The 21229-nt window shown below is 33.9% G+C and overlaps 1 protein-coding gene across 3 annotated transcripts in view; it reads right to left on the bottom strand.

The window, feature by feature from the left end:
• The window catches only part of ABCA15 (ATP binding cassette subfamily A member 15), a 162961-nt gene that overhangs the window by 34044 nt on the left and 107688 nt on the right, over positions 1-21229 (bottom strand). For all 3 annotated transcript variants that reach the window (XM_085017384.1, XM_085017383.1, XM_085017386.1), the window contains 6 exons: positions 12136-12286; positions 6137-6235; positions 5451-5610; positions 3981-4287; positions 1945-2188; positions 1577-1778 (listed from right to left, as the gene is read on the bottom strand). In XM_085017384.1, the coding sequence (XP_084873510.1) occupies positions 1577-1778; positions 1945-2188; positions 3981-4287; positions 5451-5610; positions 6137-6235; positions 12136-12286 (1163 nt within the window). The remainder of the gene's footprint in view (positions 1-1576; positions 1779-1944; positions 2189-3980; positions 4288-5450; positions 5611-6136; positions 6236-12135; positions 12287-21229) is intronic.

Genomic DNA, 21229 nt, shown 5'->3' on the forward strand with positions numbered 1-21229 from the left:
AAGATGATTACAAAACCCAATCTGCTCAATAATTAAACATTATCCTTATAAAAAATCTTATTTACAAATCATGAAATATTTTTAATATGACTAATCAAACCTTTAGAAATATTGCTATAATAATACACATCACTGTAAGATTCAGAAATTATCTTGATTCCAACATTCTCACCATACATACATATTACATGAGTTGTTTGAGAGTGGTGAGGTAAGATAATGCTGCCATAAGAAATGCCCATTTACTCTGTCAGTTCCTGTAGTGTCAGATATAAATGGATATCCCTTTAAAGGGATACTGATGTGCTCTTGCCATGATGTCTGCTAATTTTTGAGGAGAAGATGATAGCATTGAAACCCTTGGCCAAACCAATACAAGTAGCAGGATGGAGGATGTTCAGAGAGAAAGATTTGCATAGTTTATTCTAACTTGGACATCTTTGTACTGATGAGTTTATCTATATTTTACCTCTTCTTACCACTTCTAGTTTGGAGGTCCTTGGACATCATACTGTATGGTGCAGAAAGAAAACTTCCTGATGGCTCTCAACCTTGGAATAAGAATATGTACCTATTTTCTTCATCCCAAAAACTATGCACACTTATGTTCATATATGTTGCATACAGGCCACCATGTTAACATATAATTTGTCCCCCTCACGATTTCACCTCTATGTACACAATATCTTTTGTGTTCATTATGTTCTAGCTCCTCCAAAACACACATACATACACTCCAAAATAAGTAAGTTGTTAACACGGTTGGGCATGCATGTGGAACCTACATTGGGCCACATTCCAACATTGGGACTAGATGATGATATGTATTCACACATATTTACTCATTGTTTTAATTCTTCATTGATATAAATTGGGTGGGTGTGAAATTTGTGGTAAAAACAGAAAACCTCATTTAGCTCTCCAATCTGTGGTGTGGTCTCCAATGAACTTCCTTCCATAAAGTTCAGGACTGGGGTTTACTGAGCACTGCCTTAGCTTCAAAATAGTAATCTTGCATACAACTCTTTTGGTTAGGAACTTCAATAGGAGGAGGACTGGGAGATAGGGTTTAGATTTAGACATGGAAAAAACACACTTTGAATCCCAGGCTAATGTCTGGATAATAGTAGGTGTTCAATAACATTGTTAACATACATTCAAAGAGACAAAGAAAAGCTGGCGGTAGTATAGCCGGAAGGTCCAGTAGAGGACAAAACTGGACAAGACTGGGTAGTATGTACACTACCATGCAGATACATAGTAAGAGTATAAGGCTCTTATTATAAGTAAGAGCCTTTCCACTTTTAGAGAGGATTTTGGGGTCAATATAAATTGAAGAGAACATAAATGGGGAGCTAGCCATGAGGTCGTTGTGCTTTTGCAAAGAAAAGTCATTTTCTTCTAATGAACATGAGAAATTTTCTATTATGGAACTTTCACAGTGTGTTTTTTAGAAGAATGAGAAAAGATAGTTTATCATGAGAGTTATAGGTTTATGACATAATTAGATAATAGGAATTTTCTGTGAGGTACAGAAGGAAAATGAGCCTTCAAAAAACTTTTATCTAATACTCACTAGTAGTAAGCAGCAGGTAATGAAGAAGATGGTAAAATCCCACAGCAGAGCAGAAAGCCAGTACACAAGGACATAGACCCCACTCACAAACTGGATGTGCTTTGCCTTAGAGACTCTCTCAGTCACTGTCTGGAGACAAAAGCTACTGATCAAAAGTGCCATGCCAAAATGTACATTTAAGGCCATCTGGTGTCCACTTATCCTACAGAAGAAGGAACAAAATTAGATATATCAGAAAATCAACATAGCACAAAACACAAATTTCTATCAACAGCTTTTATTTAATTATATTAGTGTAAGCCTATCTGTGAGAGAAATCCATGTAAAGTGTATTATTCAGTTCTAATGAAAGAATAACCTACGTTCACCTGGGTTCATTATAAGCAGGGCTTGGCTGAGGTTTATTGGAGACGGTTAAGGAAGCATTAGGGCCAGAAACGGACTTGAAAAGAATGTTGTCTAACATTGCCAGGGTCAGAGATGGTGAATGGTATGCTTGATTGTTGAACAGAGCAGTAAATATTGTTGTATTTGTCTTCACCACAATGGAAAATGCAACAATGCATGACTGAATACAATCTTTATTTTCCATTAAGTATTTCAGTAGGTCACCTAGGATGAGGAAAAAATATTGGTTAGTTTACCCACAATACAGATCATCTATAATATATGTTGGGGAAAAAAGAGTAAGCCATTTTATTTGGTTTTTCTTCCCTTTCAATATTCTAATAATAAGTACTTAAACTGCCATTCTCCCCAAGTTCTCTATTCCATCATTAAATTCTAAGTTGCCTAACTTCATATTTTATAACCTCATCTCCTACTTCACTGAAAACCACAGACAACATAGTATAGACTTTCTTGACTTACTTATCTGTCACAATCTGTAAGTACTTCCATTTACAGCTTTTTTTTTTTTTTTTTTTTTTTTTTTGTCTTTTTGCTATTTCTTGGGCCGCTCCTGCGGCATATGGAGGTTCCCAGGCTAGGGGTCCAATCGGAGCTGTAGCCACCAGCCTACGCCAGAGCCACAGCAACGCAGGATCCGAGCCGCATCTGCAACCTACACCACAGCTCACGGCAACGCCGGATCGTTAACCCACTGAGCAAGGGCAGGGACCGAACCCGCAACCTCATGGTTCCTAGTCGGATTCGTTAACCACTGCGCCACGACGGGAACTCCCATTTACAGCTTTTATTGCTAGTTTTACAGTAGTGACATCCTCTGAGAAAGAAAAACCAGATAAAAAATAACGAATAACCTGTTTGAAAGTACTGGATATAAGGAAGGCAATCAATATTTGGGGGCCAAGACCAATGTTCCAAAATACATTAAAATGAGCCAAATATCCTATATCTCTTTTTTCTTTTGAGGCATTTTAGACTTATAAACGGTGGAGGTGACTTGGTAAATCCTCAGGCTCTCAGTAAGGTTCAGGAAGGGCTATACCCGAGGAGTAAGACGGAGTAAGATAGAGACCAATTCTTACAAAAAGGTCCACCCAACCTCAAATCGCTTATATGTCTGAGTGGATTTAGATGTTTTCCTTATCTCACCACCTTCTAGAAGTTAAATTAAACTTTCTCTAACAAGATTATCTCATTCAGAACACTTATAATTTTATACAAATTATCTAGCATTAAATTAAAAATTACTAGGTATACCAAAACACAGAACCAAGAAAAAGCACACCTAATAGAAACAGATGCACAGGCAAAGTGGGTATTAGAGAAAGAGAATTTACCAGAGAACTGGAGTCCATAGAAAGAATCAAACGTTGATGTTAGAATTAAAAAAATATATAATTAAGAACTCAATATATAACTTATACCGGTTTGGACACAAAGAGTAGAGAGAAAACTGGAAGACAGGTTGATTAGAAGATACCCTGCCAAAATTACAGTGAGAGAAAGGATTGGAAACAAGAGAGAAGACATAAATGACCAATATTAGAGATGACACAGGGGAAATCATTACAGAATCTGCAGCCATCAAAAGGGTAATAAACTGACACTATGAATAACTTTATACACATAAATATGACAACTTAGATGAAGTGGACCATATCACCAAAACACACAAACTACAAACGCCCAACATGATATAGATCACTTGAATAATTATAATGATTAACAAAATTTAATTTATAAATTAAAAATTCCACCTGAAATACATGTCTAATGTTTCACTAGAGAATTCTACAAAATGTCTAAGGAAGAATCAATGCTGATTGTGATTAATATCTCACATAAAGTAGAAGAGGGAACTTTTCTTAATTTATTTTATGAAGTTAGTATTACCATGGTAGAAAAACCACGTAAGGACAGTACGAAAAAGAGAACAGTTATATACCAATATAATGAGATCGTCTTCTAAGAACAGTCTTCTCTTAATGAGCCTTACCTTGCACTTCCTTCAGTGTTTGTTTTTCAGGCTCCAGCATACTTTTAAGATGTTGCAAGAAAGCCAGAGTCAAATTAGAATCTCCAGAAATAGATACGGGCACAATAGTTGGACCATATTGACCCAAATCCATTTGTCTGGCCTTCTCATTATCATTATTATTTGAAAAAATAGCACCCTCTGAGAGAAGAAATATAAGGGAACCTAGAAAGGCCAATATCAGTATCAAAATTAGCTTCCAGTTGCGCCAACTGAATATTGCTTTCTTTATGAACATGGCACAGAACTGCTGTTGGTAGAGGGAATACTAAAGAAAGAAGAGAGAAACATAAGATTACAATATTCATATACCTAAACAAATCCATAAAGTTTATATAAATAATACTTGGAATGGAACTTTATGACAGTATACTACAGTGTGATCAGTCTTTATTTTTGCAAGTCAGGGGTCAACAAACTGTGGTCCGTTTTTGTAAACAGAGTTTTATTGGAACATAGATATACCCATTCATTTTCTGTGTTGTCTGTGGTTGCTTTTGTGCTACAATGGCAGGGTTGAGTGATTTTGACAGAGATATTAGCCCACAAAGATTTACATATTTATTATCCCTTTAGATAATGTGTGTGACCTCTGATATAAAATATTAAATTACATGTTTAAGGTCTGGCTTTTGATATAACATACTTAAAATCTCAACAAGATGATTTTCCTCAGACTCCTGATTGTCAATAAAACCAGGGTGCTTTATTGGAAGTACCTATAATTAGAAGAATAAAATAAATGTTGGGCTATTCAAGGAGACTTCCTATGCTTAGGATCACACTGATTAGGGAATGGTTTTTATGTAATATCAATTCCCATTGCAAAATCTTAAAATATTGAGCACGTTTGATTATTAAAATTCATGTTCCCTCCAGATTCAACGCACTAATGAATTTAGGGGTTATGAATTTGAAAAAAATTAAAACAGTAAAAAAAAAAAACCAACACTGAGGAATAACAGTGGTGAGAATAACAGCTGAGATTTTTTTTTTTTTGTCTTTTTAGGGCTGCACTCACGGCATATGGAAATTCCCAGGCTAGGGGTCTAATCGGAGCTGTTGCTGCCAGCCTACGCCAGAACCACAGCAATACCAGATCCAAGCCACATCTGCGACCTACACCACAGCTCACGGCAACACCGGATCCTTAACCCGCTGAGCGAGGCCAGGGATCGAACCCACAACCTCATGGTTCCTAGTTGGATTTGTTTCCACTGAGCCAGGACCGGAACTCCACAGCTGAGATCTTTATCTAGAACTTATCACTTCCGCATTAGGAAATAAATTAGGTTGTGGTACAAATTGCTCTATCTGGTTGGGTCTGCAATGGCTGACAACTCCACACTCCTTCTGTTCAAGTATCAAAAGAAAACATACTTCTTGTGCCCCAAACAAATGTACATCATGTTTCTTAGCAAAGGTGCTTACTCCAGTATTAAACATAACAGCAGGGCTTTCATTCATGGCAGAAGAATCTGCTCTCTCATTTCTTGACATGTTCCTATTCTGATTCTTGATTGAGACTGTAGAGGGAGGATGAGGTTGGGTAGCTTGGATATCTGTTGGTGAATCCTCCATATTACTGACTCTACATCCAAAAAAAAAAAAAAAGTGCAAAACATTTTATTTCAACTGTATCACAACATATCCTGTTTGGAGAGTGTGAATCACAACACCTGACTCAAAAGACAACTGGATTTGCTTATAGCCTGGCAGGAGCATCATGTGGAGGCATCATGGTAATTACGGTAAAGCAATTTTTTCCCAAGCACCTGTAATAGGACTGCTGTCAGAACATAGTAAAGTGAGGAAAATAAGGGCAATGTATTCAGAGTTTCATTAAGTTGACATCATTCAGTTTAAAGATTAGCAACAAATTCACTTTGGGTGAGTTAAAATATCTATTCTTAGATATTTTAAAATGATGGTGGTAGTATTTTCTTCATTGCTCTTAATGTAAAAAAACTCCCAGAAAACTGTATCAGCTCCCTCCCCCCATTCCTCTTAAATTTCTAATATATAATGTATCTGAAAGTTCGATGAGCTTGCCAAGGTGACTGAGGTGTGAGCCTATCCCCACAATGTTTTCATTTTGTCTGTGCATTGTTGCTCACCTAAGGAAGACTTCTTCCATGGTAGTGATAGAGGCACCAAAGCTAGCTATGCCCAGCTCTTTCCGTCTCTTTTCCAGATCAGTAAACAGAGTTTCAAACCTAGAATAAAATAAGAATAAAAGATGAGTTCCTATCATGGCTCAGCAGAAATGATTCTGACTAGCACCCATGAGGATGCAGGTTTGATCTCTGGCCTCTCTCAGTGAGTTAAGGATCTGGTGTTGCTGTGAGCTGTGGTGGAGGTTGCAGATGTGGCTCCGATCCCACATGGCTGTGGCTGTGGTACAGGCCAGCAGCTAAAGCTCCGATTTTACCCCTAGCCTGGGAACCTCCATATGCTGTGGGTGCTGCCCTAAAAGACAAAAAAAAAAAAAAAAAAAAAGAATGAAAGAAAAAAAAAAAGAAGAGGAGCCGGTGAAGGGCTGAGAGGAATGAAGAACAGGAGGAGGAGGGTAGGAGAAAATGCTAGCATCATATCAGAAGATGTTCATATATATAATATATATGAAAAAAGTATATAAAATTCTAAACTTATTTCCCTTAAACAGTGGAGAAAATGTAGATCATTCATTCAATGTTTATAGCAATTTTATTCCTCTAGTAAATCAGAAACATGGGACAAATGAAAAGAAAGGAACTAGTAAATTGCTTCCCACTCTATTTAGTTCTTGTATACACACAATTTTGGTCTTCTAATAGACTATTAAAAAGACTCTTTATATGCTAATAATTCTAGCTAGTGCATATGAGTCGCCTTTTCACACATATATCTGCTACAGATTCTCTTATTCAGTAAATCAAAAAATAAACTCTTACTCAAATTGATGGGGAAAAAAATCATCCAAAAATAGAAAATGGGGTAGGTACAGTAGAAGTTGAGGATTTAGAGAGAAGGATGTGATTCAATAGCTGAGAAAATCTATGGAAATTGACCCACATGCAATGTAGAAATATCAAAGTTTTTAAAGAATATTTTCCTGGGAATATTTTATAGTGTTTCACATTCAAAAGATTATTTTTTTTCCAAAAAACTCCAGACCTCAAAACCATCTATTATATTCCCACTAAGGAGCAAGTGAACTTCTCTCACCCACTTCAGTGTTAGGGAAATTCAGAATTCTCCCTTGGAGAATGTCTGCCTTGGAAAGTCTATCAAAATTCCTCCAAATTGAATGTCTTCCATTCAGTTCTATGTAGTTATGGACATTGGTTCTAATCTCATACAAGAAGTTCTGTATAAAGCTACAATCTATCAACACAACAGCCTTTCACATGTTGTAAGTCAATTTCCTCCATGTGCCTTTATTTCCAAGGTATGGCCTTTCAACTAGGATTAGTTTCATTTTTTTGTGTAATTAGTCTTTACTTTAGTTACAAAATTAATGTGTGCATTATACCAAGTTAAAATGAATGTATCAAAAATAAAAATCATCAAAATGCCATCCCCCATAACCACTGTTAATACACCAAAATTTTGGCATATTTATTTATTTTTAAAATTTTTCCTTTAGTCAATATATGATGAAATTAGAATTAAACTCTGTGCTGCCTTAAAAAGCATTAATATAGCACAAAGCGGAGATAAATATCCATCAACAGTTTAATCAATAAATAATTGTATGAAGGTATGGTAGAGTAAGATCTAAGGAAAATATAGTCGTCTTAAAAATGAAGTTATAAAAGCCCTATCATAAAAACTGACTGAAAAATGCTAGTAAGTGAACAAAATGAGATTCAGAACATTATTATGAGATCTCATTTCTATGAAACTAATTATTATTATTGAACAGATGCAAGAGATGCATGTAGTGATCCTAAAAAAAAATACACCAAAATTTCTGAGTGATTATTACTGTGGGGAATAAATATGGGAGAAATTTGCTTTTGAATTCATATAATTAAGAAATAAGCTTTTTGATTTTGTCATCATGATATCATATATAGATCTGTAAACCCTAGGCTGTTTGGTGATTAAAATAAAAGCAAAACAAAATAGCTAAATTAATAAAAATAAAACAAGTTACTGTATAAGCCAATCATGTTTTGAAGGGTATATATCCTTTTCTTATTATATAAATTTTATTATGTATAATATATAAATATATAATAAAATGTACTTAGAAAATATAAATATGACTTATATCACATATATTTTGGGGGAATACAAAAAATCATATTCATCTGTTTCGCTGCTGAAGGACATTTCAGTTGTTTTTGTTTGGAGCTATTAGGAATAAATTATACACAAATATATTCTTTTACAAATATTTTGATAGCAGTTTTCTTTCAGATAAATACTAGGAATAATTGGTGAGTTGTAGGATAAGCACATATTTAGCTTAGTAGAAATAACAAAAATTTCCAAAGTTGTTTTACCATTGTACACTTCTATCAGCAATGAAATCCAGTTGGTATATTTACATGATAAAAATCTGTCTTTTTAATTTTAACCATTCCAATGAGTGGGCAATGGTAAAGGATTTGTCTCTTTTTATTCTTTGCAAATTTGTTCATAGTTGTAGGAAGAATTCTTGACATAGTTTCGCTTTAATTATTTCTCTTTTCTGCTACCATTATTGGTCAGATTTTTATTAGCCAATTAGGAAATTTAGTTCATCTTGTTTTCTCTCTTGGTCTATATTCAGTGTCCTCTTTCATTTGATTGAAACTATAAAGCACGGTTTCTAAAGTTTTCTATTTTGCAGTACATTTGTTTTTAAAGTATGCATTTTTTGGTGATTTCTTAGAATAGTCCTTTTATTTCAAAATTCAGTGTCCTTTCTATTTATCCAGAATGACTTGAAATCACATAGAACTTCAAGAGGAAATTCTGTCCAAGACTAAGGTGAGATTCTGCCCGATTCAATGATTTCTAAGTTCTCATTCTATTTTTTTGGCCCAGACTCAACGATGAGATCATTAGTGTCAATTTGTAAAGTTTAAAATTAGAATGAGATTTGTACATCTCCAGTTTTCTAACACCATGGTGTAGATGGAAGAGCATAAGTTTTGGAGATAAATGATTTTGTATTTGAATCCAGTCTGTATCACATTACTACTTGATTTAATATTTCCATTTGATTTACTTTTGATTTAATCCTACTATTTGGTTTAATCTTTACAACCTTAAGACTCATCATATGTTCTGTAAAAAGGTAAAATGAGTACATTTAAATATTCTCATTTTTTTGTTGCAATGGTATTTCACTTTAATATTTATTCCTCTAAAATCACTTCATAATGACTTGAAGATCTCATATGTAACTTCTTCCAAGCTTGGATATTTAAAATTATTTATGATTGTGAGAGGCACCCAGAAAAGTTCTCCCTCTTTTTTGTTTATTATTGTGTTTTAAATTAAAAGATCGTTCTCTTTGATCAAAAAGATTGAAAAAATAGGAGCTGAAATTTTTTTTAAATTAAATTGAATATTTATTTAGTACACTAATTTAAAATATCAAGATTTAAGTATGTTATTTCCATGTATGTAGAGAACTTCTATTGTCATTTGAATAGTGCTTGCTTTCCTGTCATATAACTTATAATATGGAGTGAACATCTTTTTATGTCATGATAAATTATCAAACTCCTTTTTAATTTTGGATCAGCTTTCAACATTTTATGCTTTTGCTGCTTCCATGTTGTAAAATACCTCTTAGAGTATCTTTAATGTAAAGGTTTTTTTTTTTTTTTGTATTTATTTTTTTAACAATGTCGCTTCCTCTGGAACATCTTCCTTTTTTTTGCCATAACTACCTTTCTTATTTATATTGACAAGATTTTCTTCATGAAATTCCTCTGACTGTAGATCTGGAGTCTCTTGAATGGTGGCAGTGTTGAAAATTCCTACAGTGAACTAGTCCATAACTTTCATTTATTTTGTATTAGAATTTCACTTCCAACATTACCACTTTTTGTTTCTTTGCTTCACTTTCATCTTAGTTGGTTAGTACCTTTTTTGTCAATTAAAAAAAATGTCTTATGAATCTATCACTGCAAAACAAGGAGACGACACAACTGCGTGGTTTGTTGTCTGTGCAGAGTGATTCATCAGTGACAGACTTTGAAGGAAATGGGATGATTGGTCACTGATCATGATGAGCATCTGATGTTTATGTAGTTTACATAGTGATCTTTGATGATCTGGTAGCAAAGTTTATACTTTTATGCAATTACTCACAGTTACAGTGCCATGGTAGCTGAAAAGTGAACCAGGTTGTTGGTGATTGGCATTATTTAAGTTTTGGTAACTGAAATTTGTAGCAAAACTAGGCAAAGTGAGGGCTGTGTTTGTAAAAAAGAACCTGAACTTTTTATCCTGTGACGTTTCCTTCAATCTGAGTTTTGGTGTTCACATATTCATTGTGAAGTTCAGCATGCTCCTTTGACCTTTGTAATTCCTACACATTGGCATTCACATTCTCCCATGTCCATGGACATTTGTGGCTAGAATATTTATCAATAATTCTTGTGGTATATAGGATAACATTTACAAATTTTCTGTTCTAGTTCTGTGAAAAATGCCATTGACAATTTAATAAGGATTTCACTGAATCTGTAGATTGCCTTGCATACTGTAGTCATTTTGATAATATTGATTATTCCAATCCAAGAACATGGTATATCTTTCTATTTATTTGTGTCATTTTCAGTTTCTTTCAACGGTGTCATATAGTTTTCAGAGTACAGGTCTTTGGCCTCCTTAGGTAGGTTTATCCCTAAGTATTTTATTCTTTTTGATGCAGTGGTAAAAAGGATTGTTTCCTTTTTGTTGTTAGGGTATAGGTATGCAAGATATTTCTGTGTATTAATTTTTTATCCTTCAACTTTACTGAATTCATTGAAAAACCTAGTAGTTTTCTGGTAGCTTCTTTAGGGTTTTATATGTATAGTATCATGTCATCTGCAAACAGTGACAACTTAATTTCTTCTTTTCCAATTTGGATTCCTTTTATTTTTCTTCTTTGATTGCTGTAGCTAGGATTTCCAAAACTATATTGAATAAAAGTGGTGAGAGGGTACATGTTAAAGTTCTTCATATTCTCCTTGAATAGGACAACTGGATTGACTCTATGGAATATCAAAGCAATTATTACATATTATTAGAGATGTATTATATATTACATATTTTAAACATACATATATGTGATATACACATCTGTTATATATTACATATACAAAAAATAAAAATATTCTCTAGGAGTTCCATGGTGGCTCAATAGGTTAAAGATTCAGGGTCTGCCACTGCTGCGGCTTGGATCACCACTGTAGCAGATTTGATTCTTGGCCTGGGAAGTTCCGCATGCCATGGACACAGCAAGAGAATAATAATAATAATACTCTAAAAGTCACCCATGAATATTTGGCTTTCATAACTATATTTTAGGATGTTTACTTCAGGAGGAGTTATTTTTTTGTGACTCCCTTTGATGAATCACTTGGCTAACTACTGTAATAAAAGTGCCTTTTTCCTCTGGGTTCTTGTCCCCCTGGTTTGAAAGCCACCATAAAAGATATTTTTTTCCTCTCATTGTCTTATTATTTTTATTATTCTACTCACCATGCAATTTTTACTCTGCCAACAACCTCCCCTCAGTTACCAATTAAAAACAGGCAGCTCTAGGAGTTCCCACTGTGGCACAGTGGATTAAGCATCTAATTGCTCTGGCTTTGGTCACTGCATAGGTATGGGTTTGAGCTCTGGCCTAGTGTAGTGGGTTAAAGGATCCCGAGTTGCTGCAGCTGCAGCATATGTCACAGCTGTGGCTTGGATTCAATCCCTGGTCTGGAAACTTTCTTATGCTGAAAATACAGCTATAAAATAAAAAGTTAAAAAAACAAACAGGTAGTTATAACCACTAGGTGGCATCTCTCTCTAAAGAGCAAGCGATTGGAGTTTTGACATGTTAAACTCTACTTGTTAAGATTGAAGAAAGTAAGAAAAGCAGTGATTTCAGGTTATCTAAACATCAACCATTTAGCACTCTCTGAATCCATACCTGTGTGTGTAATCTTTGGGTAGTATAAAAGATAATTCATTTCTAGCATTCTTCTCCAAAGTAGCTGTTGGTATATGATAATAAATGATTTTGGCGATTTCTTCAACATCACAGTGAGGTTCCTTCACAATGTCTATGTGGTATCCCACACCTGAGAAAATCCATTTAGAAAAACAAAACAGTTTGTACTTTCTACATTCTTGTGAGACTGTACTTGACTTTCCATTGTTTGAGTGAGCTATAAGGTAGGGCGTGTCACAAATTATTTGATAACAAGTCTAAGAAGCCTAAAAAAATACTTTTTTGTAATTTCATTAAGTTTCTTAAGAACTTATAGAATAGAGATAGGATAAGAAACCTCAATTATCTGGCCACTTGTCTTACTGGCACTGAAATATGAACGGATAAGATTAGTATGCATTAAAAAGATATTTATTATAAATCAGATAAAAATACCTTCCTTCAGAGATCTGAAAAATCTTTCCAAAGCACTCTGTACATTCCCTAGGTGCACTATAGTAACCTTTTAGGATCTGGGGGACAAGGGTAGGGGTAGTGAAGAAAAATTCCCCCAAGACACTTCAGGACTTTGTAAAAACATTGCAGTGGCAGTATAATTACTCAGGCAAGGAAAACAGAACTAAGAGAAATACCTCTGGGGGTACATTAGTTCTTCACTGCAATGGCCTTTCAAAGGCTTCAGAGAGAGCAGCAGAGTGGAAAGAAAAAGGTGAGCAAACAGAGCTGAGATCAAGAACAAGGAGGATTTGTTAGATCCAAAAAAGCTGGAAATTGGACCATCACTTAAAGCATCCCCATAATCTCATCCATGCACAGACAGCAACCTCTGCTGAGGGAAAAATCTTGATCTCATTCCTAAAACATTTTTTAAAAAAATGATGAACAGAATCTGGAGTTCCCGTCATGGTGCAGTGGAAACAAATCTGACTAGGAACCATGAGGTTGAGGGTTCGATCCCTGGCCTTGCTCAATGGGTTAAGGATCTGGTGTTGCCATGAGCTGTGGTGTAGGTCACAGACATGGCTTGGATCTGGCGTCACTGTGGCTATGGCGTGGACCAGCGGCAATAAGCTACTAGTAGACCCCTAGCCTTGGAATCTCCATAAGCCACGGGTGAGGGCCTACAAAGACAATAAGTAAATAAGTAAATAAATAGAAAATGAAAAAAAAGTGATGAACAGAATCCAAATAAAGCTGTAACACAACCCAAATTTCATCAAATATATATTATATTGCCTTAGTCTTCCAAAATAATGACTTGAGACCAGCGCATACCATTTTCTGAGAATAAATACCTATTATTTTAGTTTTTACTATTATTTCATTGACAATACCAGTTATAAAAATTATAAAACATGCAAGGAATAAAATATAATCCTAAATATGATGTAAAAATCAATAGAAATAGACAGATATTTTCCAAACAAAGGAAAATATATCTCCAGAATCTGACTCTATGAAATGGAGACATATGATTTACATGATAGAGAATTCAAAATACCATCATAAATTGCTCACTAAAGTCAGGATATTAATGCATGAACAAGGTGAGAATTTCAAAAAAGAAATAGAGACCTATATCAGCACCAAAAGAAGTCATAAAGCTGAGGAATTCCATAACTCAATTGAAAAAATGCATTAGAAACAGACTATATAAAGTAGTATAAATGATGAGTAACCTCTAAGTCATGTCATTAGATATTATTCACTCAGACGAACAGAAAGAAAAAAGAATGAAAAAAAAACCCACAAAGTCTTAGAAACTAATGGGATACCATCAAGTAGAACAGTATATGGAATACTGGAGCCCCATAAAGAGAGTGAGTGAGTGAGTGAGTGAGATAGAGAGAGGAAATGAAAAAGTTTATTCAAAGAATGGTTGAAAATTTCCCAACCTAGGAAAGAAATAGACATTAGATTCAGGAAGCCCATAATATCTATAGAAGATTAATCCAAAGCAAACCATATGTGACACATAATCAAATAGTTAAAACTCAAATGCAAAGAGATTATTTTTGAAAGAAATAAGAGTAAAGAAAATTGTCACACACAGGAGAACATCCCTATATTATTAGCAGATTTTTCAGCAGAAAACTTGAGGGCCAGAAGTGAATGAAATTATATATTGAAAGTGCTGAAAAAAAACCCCTGCCAGCCTAAAATACTATACCTGGCAAAACCATCCTTCGAGAATGAAGGATTAAGACTACTAGACAAACAAAAACTAATAGAGTTCATTACCATTAGACTTGTATTACAAGAAATGTTAAATAGAGGTCTTCAAATTGAAAAGACAGGATGATAAAAAGTAATGTGAAAGTTTATGAAAATATAAAACTCACAGATCATGGTAACTACACAGACAAATACAGAATAATGTATTATTATAATGGTGGTGGGTAAACTTTACTTTTAATTCTACTATAAAATTTAAAAGGCAAATGTTAAAAATACCTGTAACTAAATGTTAAATTTTTATTAAAAATTATAATAATACATAAGACACATAATAAAAATAGATATATATTGTGCCATCAATACTAAAGTGTTGGAGAGGGGTTTGTAAAAAGAACAATTTTTATATGTGATAGAGGTTAAGTTGTTATTAGCCTATAATAGACTGTTATAAGTTTAAGACACTTTATGTAAGACACTTGATAACCACAAAGAAAATATCTACATAAGCTACACAAAAGAAAAGAAAATTTTTGTTTTCTTTTGGTATCAAACATATCAATACAAAAATTCAACAATGACAAAAAATAAAAACAGCAGAAGAGGGAAAAAGAGACAAAACCCCTCAAGAAAACAAATAATAATGAACAAGAAAATAGTAATAATTAATCCCTATCAAAAATTACTTTAAATGTAAACAGATCAAATTCTTTAATCAAAAATGTAGAGTGACTGAATAGCTAAAAGCAAGAGCCAACTATATGCTGTCTATAAGAAACTTACTTTAGATTTAAGGACATATATAGGCTAAAAATAAGAGATTAAAAAGATATTCCTTGAAAATATAACCAAAATAAATTTGGGTTAACCATGTTTTTATTGGAAAAGTAGACTTTAAGGTCAAAACACTCAGAAGAGACAAAGAAAGACACTAGATAATAACAAAAGGATCAACTCAAAAGAAAATATATGCACACCACATCGGAATCCTAAAATACACAAAGTAAACATTGATATAACTATAATATGAAATAGCCAGAAATACAATAAAAGGAGGTGGGTTTAAAACTCCACTTTCAATAGTGGACAGCTTAACCAGACACAAAAATCCATAAGTAAACAGTGGACTTTAACAACGCAATAAATCAAATGAATCTTACAAATATATATAGAACACTCCAGCAAATAGAAGCCAAATCTACATTTTTCTCAAGTGCACTTGGAACATTCTCTGAGGTAGATCACATATTATATCACAAAATACATTTTCACAAATTTATGAAGATTGGATTCATACCAAGTATATTTTCTGACCACAGTGGATTGAAACTGGAAAGCAATAGCAAAAGGAAAACAGGAAAATTAAAAATTGCCTTTGGAATGGATTAGCAATGAGATCCCGCTGTGTAGCACTGGGAACAATGTCTAGTCACTTATGATGGAGCCTGATAATGTGAGAAAAAAGAATGTATACATGTATATGTAACTGGGTCACCATGCTGTACAGTAGAAAATTGACAGAACACTGTAAACCAGCTATAATGGAAAAAATTAAAAATCATTATATTAAAAAATCTGTGGAAATAAAACAATATACTTTTGAAAAACTTACGGGTCAAAGAAGATATCAAAGGAGAAATTAGAAAATATCTTAAAACAGATGAAAATTAAAATACAACATGCCAAAATTTATGGGATTCAACAAAAGCATTACAGAGAGGCAAGTTAAAAAATTATGAAAAATCTCTAATAAGCAACATAAGTTTACAATTCAAAGGACTAGGAAAAGAAGAACAAACTCCAAAGTTTTCAAAGGAAGGAAATAATGAAGAATACAGGAGGAATTAATGAAATAGAGAATATAAAACAATAGAAAAAAGTCTGCAAAACTAAGAATTGATTGTTTAAAAACAAACAGAACTTACAAATTTTAGCTAGGCTAAGACAAAGAAGACTCAAAATATAAAATCAGAAATGATAGAAGATGTTACATTACAACTGATGTCACATAAATTAAAAATATCATAGTAGAGTACAATTACATGTGAACAAATTGGATACATAGGGAGTTCCTGTCATGGCGCAGTGGTTAACGAATCTGACTAGGAACCATGAGGTTGCGGGTTCGGTCCCTGCCCTTGCTCAGTGGGTTAACGATCCGGCATTGCCGTGAACTGTGGTGTAGGTTGCAGACGCGGCTGGGATCCTGCATTGCTGTGGCCGCTGGCGTAGGCCAGCGGCTACAGCTCCGATTCGACCCCTAGCCTGGGAACCTCCATATGCCGTGGGAGCAGCCCAAAGAAATAGCAAAAAGACAAAAAAAAAAAAAAAAAAAGTGGATACATAGTAATCCCCAGAAACAAAATTACCAAGGTTTAACCATGAAGAAATAAAGTCTGAACGGATCTACTACTAGTAAGGAGACTGAATCACTAAGGAAAAATCTCTCAACAAAGAAAATTCCAGAAGCAGATGGCTTCACTGAGGAATTTTCCAAAACATTTTAAAGAGAATTAATGACAACTCTTGATAAATTTTAAAAAAAATTGAAGAGGAATATACACTTTCATATACATTTTATGAGGCCAGAATTACCCTGGTACCAAAACAGTAAAAGACTGTATAAGAAACAAACACCACTGGCCAATCACTCTGATGAATATAGATATAAAAATCCCCAAGACAGAACCCATCATGGCCCAGTGGAAATGAATCCGACTAGGAACCATGAAGTTGAGGGTTCAATCCCTGGCCTCGCTCAGTGGGTTCAGGATCTGACATTGCTGTGAGCTGTGGTGTCAGTTCTAGTTGCAGCTCAGATCTCACATTGCTGTGGCTCTGGTATAGGCTGGTAGCTGTAGCTCGGATTTAACCCTAGCCTGGAAACCTCCATATGCTGCGAGTACAGCCCTAAAAAGCAATAAAACAGAAACAAAAACAAAAACAAAAAACAAAAAACAAACAAAAAACCCCCAACAAAATATTAGAAGCCAAATTCAACAATATATAAAAATGATCATACACCACAATCAAGTTGTATTTATTCTGGGATGCAAGAAAGATTTAATATGTACAAATAAATTAATATGATTCACTGTATTAACAAAAGAAAGGATAAAAATCAAACGATCAATCAATAGATGCAGAAAAAGTGACCAACAAAATTCAACACCCATTCATGATAATATCTCATCAAAGTGGGTATAGAGAGAACATATCCAACATAATTAAGGCTATTTATGACAAACCTACAGCTAATATTATACTCGATAGTGAAAAGTTAAATTTTCCTCTAAAATCAGGAACAAGACAAAGATACCAATTATTGACAATTCTATTTAATTATTACTGGAAGTCCTAAAGGCAGAAATGAGAAAATGAAATAAAAGTCATCTAAACTGGAAGGGAAGAGGTAAAAAAATTCACTATTTGCAGACACACAATACTCTGAAAATTCTAAAGTCACCACCAAAAAAGTATTAGAACTAATAAATGAATTAAGTTTCTGAAAATAAAATTAATATGCAGAAATATATTGACTTTACATGCTAATAATAGACTATCAGGAAGAGAAATAAAAAAACAATCCTGTTTAAAATTGTATCAATAAAATATCTATGAAAAGATAAATCCATTTTAAGTTGATTTTTGCATATAGCATAGTATCGTGTTCCAATTTTGTTCTTTTTCATATAGCTTTCCCAGACTTTACCACATTTCCAACACCACTTATTGAATTGACAGTTTTTTCCCATTGTGTATTTTTGAATCCTCTGTTGTAAATTAATTGACCATATATGTGTAAGTTTATTTATGGGTTCTCTACTCTGGTCCATTGATCTATGTGTCTATTTTTAAGTCACTAAAACCTTCCTGATATAGCAGTGACAGGATTTTGTTTAGAAACTATAAAAATATCATTGGACATAATATATGAATAAAATTACAGGCCAATGAAACTGATGAACATAGATGCAAAAGTCCTCAACAAAATACTAGCCAACTGAATCCTATATATTAAAAAGATCATAGACCATGATCAAGTGGGATTTATCCAGGGATGCAAGGATTCTTTGATATTTGAAAATCAATAAGTGCTATACACCATATCAAAAAACTGAAGAACAAAAACCATATGATCATCTCAGTAGATGCAGAAAAAACTTTTCAGAAAATCCAATAGCCATTTCTGATAAAAACTCTCTAGAGAGTGGGTATAGAGGGAACCTACCTCAATATAATAAAAGCCATATATAACATCATTCTCAATGGTGAAAAACTGAAAGCATTTCCACTAAGATCAGGAACAGAAACAGGATGTCCATTTTTACTACTATTATTCAACATAGTTTTGGAAGTCCTAGCCACGGCAAATAGAGGGAAAAAATAAATAAATAAAAGGATTCCAAACTGGAAAAGAAGAAATAAAATTATCACTGTTTGCAGATACATGATAATATACTGAGAAAAATCCTAAAGATATTACCAGAAAACTGTTAGAACTCATCAATCAATTTAGTAAAGTTGCAGGTTTATACAAAATTAATAGGCAGAAATCTCTTGCATTCCTATATGCTAACAATGAAAGATCAGAAAGAGAACTTAAGGAGAGAATCTCATTTATCATCTCATCAGAAATAATAAAATACTTAGGAATATTCCTACCTAAAGAGACAAAAGAACTGTACACTGAAAACTGTAAGATGCTGATGAAAGAAATCAAAGATGACACAAACACATGGAAAGATATAACATTTTCTTGGATTGGAAGAATCAATATTGTCAAAATGACTATATTATCCAAGGCAATGTACTGATTCAATTTATTCCCTATCAAATTACCAATGACATTCTTCACAGAACTTGACAAAATATTTAAAAATTTGGGTGGAAACAGGCTCCTTGACTTCAGATTATACTACAAAGATAAAATAATGAAAACAGAATACTACTGGCATAAAAACAAAAATACAGGTCAATGGAACAAGATAGAAAGCCTAGAAATAAACCCAATGACCTCTGGTCAACTAATCTATGACAAAGGAAGCAAAAACATAGAGTGGAGGAAAGAGAGTCTCTTCAATAAGTGGTACTGTGAAAATTGGACAGCTACATGTTAAAGAATGAAATTAGAACATTCTCTAACACCAACACAAAAATAAACTCAAAATGGATTAAAGACCTAAATGTAAGGCCAGAAACTGTGAAACTCCTAGAGGAAAACAGAGGCAGAATGCTCTTTGACATAATCACAGCAACATCTTGTTTGATCCACCTCCTAGAACAATGACAATATAAACAAAAATAAACCAATGGGACCTAATTAAAATCAAAAGCTTTTGCACAGCAGGTGAAACCATAAAAAAATGAAAAGACAATCCACAGGATGGGAGAAAATATTTTCAAACAATGCAATAGACAAGGGCCTAGTCTCCAAAATATACAAACAACTCAACAACTAAAAAACCAAACAACCCAATTAAAAAATGGGCAGAAGACCTAAATAGACATTTCTCCAAAGAAGGCATATGAATATGTATTAGGCACATGAAAAGATGCTCAACATCATTAATTATTAGAGAAATGCAAATCAAAACTACAATGAGGTGCAACCTCATACAGTCAGAATGGCCACCATTAACAAGCCTACAAATAACAAATGCTTCAGAGGGTGTGGAGAAAAAGGGTAACCTCCTTCACTGTTTGTGGGACTGTAAAATTGTACAACTACTATGGAAAACAGTATGGCGGTACCTCAGAAAAAGAAATATATAAATAACATACGATCCAGCAATCACTCACTTAGGCATTTATCTGGACAAAACTTACATTTAAAAAAATATATGTACCTATATATTTAATTCCCCAGTACTCACATTAGCCCAGACATGGAAACATCCCGATGTCCATCAACAGATAACTGGATTAAGATGTGGTACATGTATACAGTGGAATACTACTCAGCCATAGAAATAATAAAATAATGCCATTTGTAGCAACATGGATGCAACTAGAGATTCTCATAAGTGAAGAATGTCAGAAAGAGAAAGACAAATACCATATCACTTATGTGTGGAATCTAAAATATGGCAGAAACGAACCTACCTACAAAACAGAAACAGACTAACAGACATAGAGCATAGACTTGTGGTTGCCAAGGGGGAAGAGGGAGGGAATGGGATGGAGGGAGAGTTTAGGTTTGGTAGACACAAACTATTACATTTAGAATGGATAAGCAATGAGGTTCTTCTGTACAGAACAAGGAATTATATGTAATCTCTTGTTAAAAAATGCGATGGATGATAGTATGAGAAAAAGAATGTGTATATATATATATATATATGTATATATATATATATGTATGACTGGGTCACTGTGCTATACAGAGGAAATTGACACAACACTGTAAATAAACTATACTTAAAAAATTATAAATGAATAAACAAATTAATGGGACACAGATCAATATAAAAGTCATTGCGTGGTGTCCAAAAAAGATGGTCAAGTATAAAGACATGGAGCTCAACTTCCTTGACAATCACAACAAAAATATATCTACATGTGAGACAACTCTCATGGAAAACGAAATAGAAACTGACAGAAGAACTCCTCTACAACCAGGGCAGCAAGAAAGACTTCCTCAGAAACAGGTAGGATGGAGAAATGGCATAGGGTTGGGATCTCCATCCTTGGGAGGGATTTGAAAAGAAGAGAAGGTCTGTGTGGAGAATCATTGCTTTGGGGAGTAAATGGATCCCATTTCTGAGGTACTACACAGTGGAAACAAAAATCCTTAGCTGTGGGAGAACTGCTGGGACAGATAGAAAGGTTGGAGAAACCTAGATTATACTTACAGAGAGTGCATGAATGCTGACTTGCCAAACAAACAAACAAACAA

The sequence above is a fragment of the Sus scrofa genome, chromosome 3 (genome assembly GCF_054392235.1).
Source record: "Sus scrofa isolate SSC_HxYL_T2T_F1_AM1 chromosome 3, Sscrofa_HxYL_maternal_Yorkshire_Landrace_v2.0, whole genome shotgun sequence".
Lineage (NCBI taxonomy): Eukaryota > Metazoa > Chordata > Mammalia > Artiodactyla > Suidae > Sus > Sus scrofa.